Source organism: Coregonus lavaretus (assembly GCF_964263955.1).
Source record: "Coregonus lavaretus genome assembly, chromosome: 18".
Lineage (NCBI taxonomy): Eukaryota > Metazoa > Chordata > Actinopteri > Salmoniformes > Salmonidae > Coregonus > Coregonus lavaretus.
Window position 1 is genome coordinate 40479608 of NC_140005.1, and position 12465 is coordinate 40492072.

General features: G+C 40.9%; 1 protein-coding gene across 1 annotated transcript in view; it reads right to left on the reverse strand.

Annotated features, from left to right (window-relative positions):
- Nucleotides 1-11538, reverse strand: part of sash1b (SAM and SH3 domain containing 1b) — a gene marked incomplete at its 5' end in the record, with an annotated part of 80322 nt that extends 68784 nt beyond the window's left edge. Inside the window, one exon of the mRNA XM_084181500.1 lies at nucleotides 10999-11538. Within this exon, the coding sequence (XP_084037626.1) occupies nucleotides 10999-11538 (540 nt within the window). The remainder of the gene's footprint in view (nucleotides 1-10998) is intronic.
- Nucleotides 11539-12465: the final 927 nt, after the last annotated feature.

Genomic DNA, 12465 nt, shown 5'->3' on the forward strand with positions numbered 1-12465 from the left:
AAGACCAGAGTAGGCACATTTGCTATTTAACGCAACAGTTTGAAAATGAGATGGAAACATTTATTCAGTAAATGAAAACTTAAGCGAAAAAGTACATTGTGTGTACACCACGGTGGTGATGGGGTTATGGTATGGGCAGGCATAAGCTACGGACAATGAACACAATTGCATTTTATCGATGGCAATTTGAATGCACAGAGATACCGTGAGGAGATCCTGAGGCCCATTGTCGTGCCATTCATCCGCCGCCATCGCCTCATGTTTCAGCATGATAATGCACGGTCCCATATCGCAAGGATCTGTATACAATTCCTGGAAGTGGAAAATGTCCCAGTTCTTCCATGGCCTGCATACTGACCAGACATGTCACCCATTGAGCATGTTTGGGATGCTCTGGATCGATGTGTACGACAGCGTGTTCCAGTTTCCGCCAATATCCAACAATTTCACACAGGCCACAATCAACAGCCTGATCAACTCTATGCAAAGGAGATGTGTTGCACTGCATGAGGCAAATGGTGGTCACACCAGATTTACTGATTTTCTGATCCACGCCCCTACTTAAAAAAAAAAAGGTATCTGTGACCAACAGATACATATCTGTATTCCCAGTCATGTGAAATCCATAGATTAGGGCCTAATGAATGTATTTAAAAATTGACAGATTTCCTTATATAAACTGTAACTCAGTAAAATCTTTAAAATTGTTGCTTGTTGTGTTTATATTTTTGTTCAGTGTAATTTCTCAGACATTAGCGGACATCACATTTACTGTTAACGCAGCGGATGTGGGCTCAAGCAGAATTCACCTTTAAAAAGTCAAATGCCATGCACAATTCCAATTTAGTAAGGTGAACGTACCAAAGAAGACCAGCAGAGGTTGTCCTTCCAAGCCATTGTGTCATTACATATTGCTTAATGTTACATAAAATTACTGCACATTGATGTCAGAGATGACTGAAGAATGTGAATGGTATTCTCACTAGGAATATTTATAGATTGAATGCTGACTGAGTCTTGCATAATGTAAGTACTGTTCTACGAAACGCTTAGTCACTGACCTACACTACATGACCAAAAGTATGTGGACACCTGCTCGTCAAACATCTCATTCCAAAATCATGGGCATTAATATGGAGTTGATCCCCCTTTGCTGCTATAACAGCCTCCACTCTTCTGGGAAGGCTTTCCGCTAGATGTTGGAACATTGCTAAGGGGACTTGCTTCTATTCAGCCACAAGAGCATTAGTGAGGTCGGGCACTGATTTTGGGCGATTAGGCCTGGCTTGCAGTCTGTGTTCTAATTCATCCCAAAGGTGTTTGATGGGGTTGAGGTCAGGGCTCTGATGTCTTGAGATGTTGCTTCAATATATCCACATAATTTTCCTTCCTCATGATGCGATCTATTTTGTGACGTGCACCAGTCCCTCCTGCAGCAAAGCATCCCCACAGCATGATGCTGCCACCCCCGTGCTTCACATTTACATTTTAGTCATTTAGCAGACGCTCTTATCCAGAGCGACTTACAGTTAGTGAATAATTTTTTTTTTTATACTGGCCCCCCATGGGAAACGAACCCACAACCCTGGCGTTGCAAACGCCATGCTCTATCAACTGAGCTACATCCCTGCCGGCCATTCCCTCCCCTACCCTGGACGACGCTGGGCCAATTGTGCGCCGCCCATGAGTCTCCCGGTCGCGGCCGGCTGCGACAGAGCCTGGATTCGAACCAGGATCTCTAGTGGCACAGTTAGCACTGCGATGCAGTGCCTTAGACCACTGCGCCACTCAGGAGCTCGGTTGGGATGGTGTTCTTCGGCTTGCAAGCCATCCCCTATTTCCTCCAAACATAACGATGGTCATTATGGCCAAACAGTTCTATTTTTGTTTCATCAGACCAGAGGACATTTCTCCAAAAAGTACGATCTTTATCCCCATGTGCAGTTGCAAACCGTAGTCTGGCTTTTTTATGGCGGTTTTGGAACAGTGGCTTCTTCCTTGCTGAGCGGCCTTTCAGGTTGTGTCGATCTGGGCTCGTTTTACTGTGGATACAGATACTGTTTCCTCCAGCATCTTCACAAGGTCCTTTGCTGTTGTTCTGGGATTAATTTGCACTTTTCGCACCAAAGTACGTTCATCTCTAGGAGACAGAAAGCGTCTCCTTCCTGAGCGGTATGACGGCTGCGTGGTCCCATGGTGTTTATACTTGCGTTGTTTGTACAGATGAACGTGGTGCGTTTGGAAATTGCTCCCAAGGATGAACCAGACTTGTGGAGGTCTACAATTTTTTTTATGAGGTCTTGGCTGATTTCTTTTCATTTTCCCATGATGTCAAGCAAAAAGGCACTGAATTTGAAGGTAGGCCTTGAAATACATCCGCAGGTACACCTCCAATTGACTCAAATTATGTCAATTAGCCTGTCAGAAGCATCTAAAGCCATGACATCATTTTCTGGAATTTTCCAAGCTGTTTAAAAAGGCACAGTCAACTTAGTGTATGTAAACTTCTGACCCAATGGAATTGAGATACAGTGAATTATAAGTGAAATAATCTGTCTGTAAACAATTGTTGGAAAAATTACTTGTGTCATGCAAAGTAGATGTCCTATAGTTATGGCAAGTCGGTTAGTTTGTTAAAAATAAATGTGTGGGAGTGGTTGAAAAACAAGTTTTAATGACTCCAACCTAAGTGTATGTAAACTTCCGACTTCAACTGTAAGTGTGAGAAGCAGTGGGGAAATTATCACATAAATGATTTGACACGACTCTGGCCACGTCCTAGAGCAGGGGTTCCCAAACTCTTCCAGCATTGGGGAACATCCCGCGCACGCGGCACGGCTATTTCTATGGGCACAAGCACAGTTTATGACACAAACTGTTCACACCCCTCTTTTTGGTGGAAGGAATTGTGCAGGTTTTAAGCTTATTTCCTGCAATTTTACACTTTTATCATGGGGTGCAAAGAAGATATAGCAGTTTTAAAGCCACATTTCTTGCAATTCTATACATTTGCCATTTCTAATGTGTAATCATATGATATTTGAGTGACAAATTACAACAATATCTATGGGCTAAAAAAACTGAAATAAAAAAACATTAGCTGACATTGGCTAGTTGATCTGGATATTTGACAAGTTATAAATAGCTAAGGTATGCAATAACTAACATGACAAGAGGAACTGACGATGCACTACCCAATTTCGAAATTGCACCTTGTGCATTGTACTATTACAACTTTCAAGATTAAGTTTAAAGTCAGACTGAGTTATTTAAAAAAAAAAGAATAATATTTATTTTTTAAGAGGGGGGGGGGATCCCCACGCCTGACCTCTCAGTTTGGGAACCACTGCCATAGAGGAGCAAGTTCTATGAGATTCCCATGAGAAGTGATGCAATAAAACGTACATTTGGTCAGATGCTTCTTCATTTAAAAACATGCATAACTATCTTTTTTTAAATTGTAGATCATGGATATCTCAATTGTTGGACAGGCTCTCTTGATGAGAAGATTGAGGGAGCTGTTTTGTTAGACTTTGGATATTATCAATCATAATCTGCTGCTGAAATGGCTTTGTATTATGGCTTTACATCCTCTGCCATATCGTGGATTGAGAGATGCCTATCTAACAGAACACAGCTGGTTTTCTTTAATGGAAGCCTCTCTAACGTAAACCAGTCAGTGTGGTATACCTCAAGGCAGCTGCCTTGGTCCTTTACTGTTTTCTATTTTGTCTAATGACCTACCACTAGCCTTGAGTAAAGCATGTGTGTCTATGTACGCGGATGACAACGTTATACACGTCTGCTACCACAGCAAGTGAAATAAGTGCAACTCTTAACAAAGTGGTGCAGTCAGTTTTAGAATGGTTGGCTAGTCCTAAATATAAGCTAGTCCTAAATATATAAAAAACTAAAAGCATTGTAACTGTCTGTGATAACTGCCCTAGTTTTATCACACCTGGACTACTGCCAAGCTACAGTGCCTTCAGAAAGTATTCATGCCCGTTGATTTCTCCACATTTGGTTATGTTACAGTCTTAAATAAAAATTCGAGATTTTTGTGTCACTGGCCTACACACAATACCCGATAATGTCAAAGTGGAATTATGTTTTTAGACATTTTTCCAAATTATAAAAAAATGAAAAGCTGAAATGTCTTGAGTCAATAAGATTTCAACCCCTTTGTTATGGCAACAAGTCACATAATAAGTTGCATGACTCACTCTGTATGCAATAATATCAAATCAAACTTTATTGGCCACATGCGCCGAATTCAACAGGTGCAGACATTACAGTGAAATGCTTACTTACAGCCCTTAACCAACAGTGCATTTATTTTTGATAAAAAAGTAAAATAAAACAACAAAAAAGTGTTGAGAAAAAAAGAGCAGAAGTAAAATAAAATAACAGTAGGGAGGCTATATATACAGGGGGGTACCGGTGCAGAGTCAATGTGCGGGGGCACCGGCGAGTTGAGGTAGTTGAAGTAATATGTACATGTGGGTAGAGTTAAAGTGACTATGCATAAATAATTAACAGAGTAGCAGCAGCGTAAAAAGATGGGGTGGGGGGGTCAGTGCAAATAGTCCGGGTAGTGTTTAACATTATTTTCTAATGACTACCTCATCTCTGTACCCCACACATACAGATAATTGTAAGGTCCATCAGTCAAGCAGTGAAAATATAAACACAGATTCAACTACAAAGACGAGGGAGGTTTGCCAATGCCTCGCAAAGAAGGGAACATATTGGTAGATGGGTAAAAATAAAAATAAATGTGTCAAAGCAATTCACTTTTTGTCCTGAATACAAAGTGTTGTATTGTGTTATGCTTGGGACAAATCCATCACTGAGTACCACTCTTCATTCATCTTTCAGCAGGACAATAACCTAAAACACAAGGCCAAATATACACTGGAGTTGCTTACCAAGACAACATTGAATTTTCCTGTATGGCCTAATTACAGTTGACTTAAAATCAGCTTGAAAATCTAATGGCAAGACTTAAATGGCTGCCTAGCAATGATCAACAAAAAAACTTGACAGAGCTTGAAGAATCTTAACAATAATAAATATGCACATTTGTACAATCCAGATGTGCAAAGCTCTTAGTGTCTTACCCAGAAAGACTCACAGTTGTAATCACTGCCAAAGGTGATTCTAAGATGTACATGGATGTGAATTAGGGCTGTCCCAGACATTTTTTTTATTTTTTATCTTGGTCAACCAAGAGTAGTCTTTCCAATCGATTGGTCGAAATTTTAAAGTGTGTAATTTTCCATATATAGACACACCCTATGTGTTTTAATAAAACCAACTATATGTACCGAACTTGACTGATGCTTTAAGAAGGCTGTTTGATTAAATAGAACACACAAATGACTCAAGAGGGTGCCAGAGATCAAGATAGCCTAACCAGAAGCAAAAACCTGTTCCCTACCATCTTCCTCCCATTGCTGCTGGCCTACACAGATTATGTCATTACGCTGCTGAAGTTACCGGTAATAAGCTACACCAGCGGTCGGCAACCTTTTCCATTTGGAGTGCCAATTTATCTTACCATTTCTACCAATTTGCGATCTAGGGCGATGCAGTTACCATACCAAATGGTGATGCAGCCAGTCAAGATGCTCCCAATGGTGCAGCTGTATAACTTTTTGAGAATCCGAGGGGCCATGATACAATTATAATGATTCTAATTCTATAGCTCCTTCTCCAGTTGTAGAATGTATTCATCATTCTAATATATAGGCCCCTTGGATCCTCAAAAAGTTATACAGCTGCACCATTGGGAGCATCTTGACTGGCTGCATCACCATTTGGTATGGTAACTGCATCGCCCTAGATCGCAAGGCGCTACAGAGTGTAGTGAGGACAGCCCAGTAAATCACTATACATCCAGGACCTCTATACCAGGCAGTGTCAGAGGAAGGCCCAGAAAATGGTCAAAGACCCCAGCCACCCAAGCCATAGGCTGTTCACTGTGCTACCGCACGGCAAGTGGTACTGGAGTGGCAAGTCTCGGGACCGAAGGCACCTGAACAGCTTATCCCCCCAAGCTAGAAGACTGCTGAACAGTTTATCAAATGGTTACCTGGACTATTGCATTGACCCTTTTTTGTACTGACTCTCTTACACCGACTACGCACACTAACTGGATTCTACCCGCACACTACATACGCTCTCACACACGCTGCTGCAACTCTGTTTATTATCTATCCTGATTGCCTAGTCACTTTTAACCCCTTCCTACATGTACATATTAACTAAACTACCTTGTAGCCCTGCACATTGACTCGGTACTGGTACTCCTTGTACATAGCCTCGTTATTGTTATTTATTGTGTTACTTTTCTATTTGCTACATTTTATAACTTTAACTCTGCATTGTTGGGAAAGGGCTTGTAAGCATTTGACAGTCAAGTTTACACCCGTTGTATTCGGCGCATGTGACAAAAGTATATTGAAATAATTTTAGAAATATTTTCTTTTGCATTCTAGTAAATTACTTCATTTTTTTTTTTTTTTTTCCACACTTGTATGCCATGCCGGTAATAACGTATATCCTGGGATGGCACAGGCACCGTATGAAGTTACGGAAATCTGGATACCGCCCAACCCTCACATATAGCACAGTATAGCCAAGTAGCCAATAATTGTTTTAAGAAACGAATGCAAAACAAAAACAGTCCATTTAATCCTGTACTTTTTGTAACAAAGACAGAGACATCTGTCTGTTTCTATAGAGCTTTGTGTGTTTGTGAGGTCCTATTCAGCTTGGCTTTATCTTGGGCCAGATTGTCCAAAAGAGCCTGCTGGTTCTGCGAGCCTCGAAGGGCAAACCAGGCCAACCCTTCCGGAGGAGCGCTTTAGAAGTTATAGAACTCATTCTAATTCTATGGTAGTAGAACTGTTGTTAGTCATTCTGTTCAAAGAATGTGCCAGACTGCCAGTCCAGTGCAGCAGAGGGGTTCTGGGGTAATGTGCCCCATTGTTGTGACAGAGAGAAAGGGGGAATATGGCCCACCAGGAGTCTGGTGGGACAAACAACTTCCTATATGCTGCCTTATATTAGAATGACAAAAGGAAAATATTTCAATGTGAATTCAGAGAAATCTCATTATGTACTTTGTTGGGTCCTTGCAAAACACCAGCAGTAACCGAGAGAATAAAATCTGTTAAAAACAGACTTTACCAGGCCACATTATATAGTTCTGCTAAAACCTTAACTGTGCGGGCTACATTTCATGACTCATGAGTTCTTATTACTATAAATCTTGTCTTTGTCAATATAGTAAGAGAGAAATACCTAGCTAAATATTCCAGCATAGATTAACTTCACTGTGAGAAAGTCGAGCCCGAGGCTGCAATCGTATTATATTTGGAAATAGATTACAGCTATACTTTAAATAGCCTCTAATGCTTGTCATTTTCTGTAAGACATAATGTCCATTCCAGGCAGGTCGTTTACAAGGGCCTAATTGTATTCATTGTTTTTTTTCTCCAAAAGCCACTAATAGGGTGGCTGCCTGGTCATGCAAACTGACCAATGCTGCACGACAGTACGGTTGCCTCCCAAATGGCTCCCTATATAGTGCACTACTTTTGACCAGAGGCGCTGGTCAAAATGTGTGCACTATAAAAGGGAATAGGGTGCCATTTGGAACGCAGTCAGGCACAAAACAACAAGGCTCACTTAGTTAGGATTGATCGTGCTGTGCTGCTATGGAACACACATCGAAACAAGGCAAAGGTATTAGGCAATTACAGCATACAGACCCATTTTTCATTGATCAAATTAGGACAGTGTCCAAACCAGCAGCATTTACTTTATAATGCTGCCAAATCGGCTTGTAATAAGATCCATTCTCACTGTGTAATAACAATTCTATTAACATGCATAACTGTAATAACACTAATCCCATTTATTATTACTCTGGTAAAACAGTTATGATTGATCCCTTTATCCCCAACACAGCCCCTTCCATAGAATGATTCTAGTTATACAATTATAATGATTCTAATTCTTTGGCTCCGTCTCCAGTTGTAGAATGTTTTCATCATTCTAATATATAGGCCTGTAGCCTATATCTGAATCATCCAACTTAATGGAATTAAACTGCTGACCTGAAAGGACTCTATTCCAAAAAGCTATCAACAGAACATGGATCAATCTCCGGTTGTGGTTGTCCTTTTCTAAATGCCAGTTAGACTTAGTCTAACATCAGACATATGAAAGAGCAAACAATGTCAGAGTTAAATGTTATATCAACAATGTAAATACTGTAGCTCAAAACATACTGTACAGCACACCACTGTTCAATCTCCTAATAACAGAGACCATCCATAATCAGTTAGGGTAGCATAATCAAATTCCCTTGTGAAGCACAGATGCTGTGATTATGGCAGACATGGCAAACATCTTTTGCCATAACCTCTGGTTCCTATCATCTTTGCCTCTTCCATTTCTCTACCATTTTCCTGTTTGCTCCCTTTTTTAATATATTGTTATAAAACCCTCTGTGGAATTGATCAACTCAGCCAATGACTAGCCTGACTAAACTGTTTGTGCTGCTTTGAAACGACCAAAAATAACTATACTGAACAAAAATATAAACGCAACATGCAACAATTTCAACGATTTTACTGAATTACATTTCAGTAAATTCAGTAGGCCCTAATCGATGGATTTCACATGACTGGGCAGGCACGCTGCCATGGGTGGGCCTTGGAGGGCATAGGCCTACCCACTGGGGAGCCAGGCCCAGCCAATCAGAATGCGTTTTTCCCCACAAAAGGGATGTGGAAGTCCTGGGCTGGCGTGGTTACACGTGGTCTGTGGTTGTGAGGCCGGTTGGACATACTGCCAAATTCTCTAAAACGACGTTGAGGCGGCTTATGGTAGAGAAATTAACATTCAAATATCTGGCAACAGCTCTGGTGGACATTCCTGCAGTCAGAATGCCAATTGCATGCTCCCTCAACTTCAGAGTGGCCTTTTATTGTCCCCAGCACAAAGTGCGCCTGTGTAATGATCATGCTGTTTAATCAGCTTCTTTGATACACCACACCTGTCAGGTGGATGGATTATCTTGGCAAAGGAGAAATGATCACGAACAGGGATGTAACAAATTCGTGCACAAAAGTTGAGAGAAAAACTTTTCTGGGATCTTTCATTTTAGCTCATGAAACATGGGACCAACACTTTACATGTTGTGTTTATATTTTTGTTCAGTATATTTTCAGTCAGATAAACCTGAATCTGTTTGCCTGTGCTTCCATGCAAAAAGGTCAGTAGTGAGTCACAAAGTGCCTCTCTGCACTTGGCATTTTGTAGCCCCTGAATCTTTCATGAACATTATGTACATGTAACAGAGAATGTGAGCACAAAGGTACAACGTTGTCTTAAAATGTGAGCAGAGCTCTGCACAGTACAGTAGGTCTGCTCTGCATGCATCACATCTCCTTAACTCCTGCTATGGATAATAACCAAGTCACTTATTAGTGGCACTGTAGTTTGGTAAATACTGTTGATCCAAGTCGGATTTGGAAGGAGTTCAATTTTACTTGTGTGTGGTGGCGTTATAACGTGTTACAGAATGCAGATTATAATTTGAAAACTCTGAGCCACACGGTAAATACAATGATGTTTTTTCAATCAAATGTAATCTTTTCAGAGAGGAGCTAAAGACGGTAAAAAGGAAATCCCCATAAAGTAGCTGATGCGCTGTGTTCTCTCGACATTCTATAGAATGCTGCCTGATACTGTAGCCTAAGCATGTCTCCTTAATCTGTTGTGACACAGCTCAGCTCCAATAAGACTTTCTGGAGAGGCAGAGCCATTTTGGACAACCGTGCCTGGCTCACCGATCCAGGAAATCACACTCATTATTATATTTGTTCAGTGTTACTTTAGTGCCTTATTGCAAACAGGATGCATGTTTTGGAATATTTTCTATTCTGTACAGGCTTCCTTCTTTTCACTCTGTCAATTAGGTTAGTATTGTGGAGTAACTACAATGTTGATCCATCTTCAGTTTTCTATCACAGCCATTAAACTCAAAGGGATATTCAATGTCTGCTTTCTTATTTTGACCCATCTACCAATATGTGCCTTTCTTTGCGAGGCATTGGAAAACCTCCCTGGTCTGTGGTTGAAATTCACTGCTCGATGAAGGGACCTTATAGATAATTGTATGTGTGGGTACATTGATGAGATAGTCATTCAAAAATCATGTTAAATGCTATTATTGCACACAGAGTGAGTCCATGCAACTTATGTGACTACTTAAGCACATTTTTACTCCTGAACTTATTTAGGTCTGCCATAACAAAGGGGTTGAATACTTATTGACTTAAGACATTTCAACTTTACATTTGTATAAATTTCAAAAACATAATTCCACTTTGACATTCTGGGTTATTGTGTGTAGGCCAGTGACAAAGAAATCTACTATTATTCCATTTTAAATTCAGGCTGTAACACAACAAAATGTGGAAAAAGTCAACCGGTGTGAATACATTTCTGAAGGCACTGTATTTCTCTATGGAGGCAGACTCCTCCACAATGGAAGCCATCAGTTCCACCCACAGTAAAATACTGTTATGTAACATTGACAGCTGTCAGAAGGATATTAGTTTATTACCCCAGCCAGGGCAATAACGTTTTACCGTAGGACTTAAATGAAATGCACTCAGATAACGGAAGATTGCTTTAGCAGGTCTGGGTCAGACCTATAGGACCAAAATAATTTCTGAGTAAATATATTTTCTAAATGTATGCATATTGAGGTCCTCTGACTGCCTGTCAGACCTCAAACAAGTGAGAGTCATCCTGACTGAAATAATTAGTATAATTGACAGTAGACAGCACTATCAAAGCAATTGGCCATACTATTCATCACAGCAAGCCCAGATGGAAGAGTGTGTAATTGTATGTGACAGTCTATGAACAAATCCTTATAATAATCAACATCATGAATGACAAATAGGAGCCTACCTTATAGGTGTATGGCGGCTCATTGAGGTTGATTGAATCTTTCACAAGTTTATCCCTGATCAAGATCTTCAGTTTCAGTTTGGGGTAGGTCACCAACTCTTGACAATCATCAGTTACATTTAGATTGTTGTTTGTAGGACATGATGACCGTTGGTGACATCTTTGGTGACCCCCAGTTCCAACTTCCTCCTGATTGGATTCTGTCCATGACCTTGACCACTGGAAATCCTTCTCGCAATCTGTGATGAGCGTGGTGCTGGTGCCCAACAAGGGGCTAAGGGGAGAGGGGTTCAGGGGCTCGAGGATGAAGTAAAGAGCGGGAGCTTTTTTCTTGTCCTCCTCTCTCAACTTCTTCACCGCGTTGAGTACCTTTTGTCGGTGGTGCTGCACGTGTACCCCTATGGCGTCAAGATCGGGGTCCCCAATTTGTTTACAAACTTCCAGATCGTCGTATCCGTTGTCCACAAACCCCTCAAAGTATTGAGGCAGCTGAAGAGTCTGTAGCCACTCGTAGACTAGGCTGGGGCCGGTGCGCATCATTTTGATATACGATACGATGAGCAATGTATGCCATGCATAAGCTGTTAGAAATAGTTTTATCTCCAAAACGTCAACTTCAGTGGCGCGCGTGTTATCCTTAAGACATTACATCCGCCGTGGCCTCTATGTCATCGCCATCAGTTGTCCAAAGTTCCAGGCTCGTGCAAAGATGATTCCACTGATGGAAAATCCAAAGAATCAAATCAACTAGTGTTACAATAAAGGATCATGATCAAGACTTGTGTATTCACGATTCAGAATATCAACATTTTAGCCTAAATCTTTCATAGGCCTGCATGTTGTGGAGACTTCAGGTTCCAAAAATCCAACCAACCAGGTGCATGTGGTTATCAATTAATCCAAGCAGGCGAGAGAACTTGAAGGCGTGGCATGATATCCAAGCAAAACACAGCAATGGGTTTAAAAACACAAATCAAGGAATTGTGCACGGGCTCAATTTCAGTCGGTTTCTAATCCTCACCTTTTTGTTCGTTTCGTTGCAGCAGTTTCCAAAGGCAGACGCGATATAGTTACAAACTTCAGGAGGATCCGAGATGGTAACCTAAATGTGAGATAAAGCTTTTAATTTATCACTGCTTCTTATCAACAGACACCGATACATTTGTTGTAGCACATGGGGAATCCTCTCTCCCGATTGAACTTTCTCTCCGGTCTAGAATGCTTTCGACTCCAAAATCCCATTAAATCCAAACGTATTCGCTTTGCGCCTGCCTGTGTTCTTTTATGACCAGTGAGAATTATCTGTACCAGTGAGAATTATCTGTACCAGTGAGAATTATCTGTACCAGTGAGAAGTATCTGTACTCTAGCGGCCCCTGTCCGACACACACCGTAGTTGACTGATTGAAAATATAAATCATAGCCTACAGGAATGTATGCAAATTGGAATCAATTACACAAAATGAA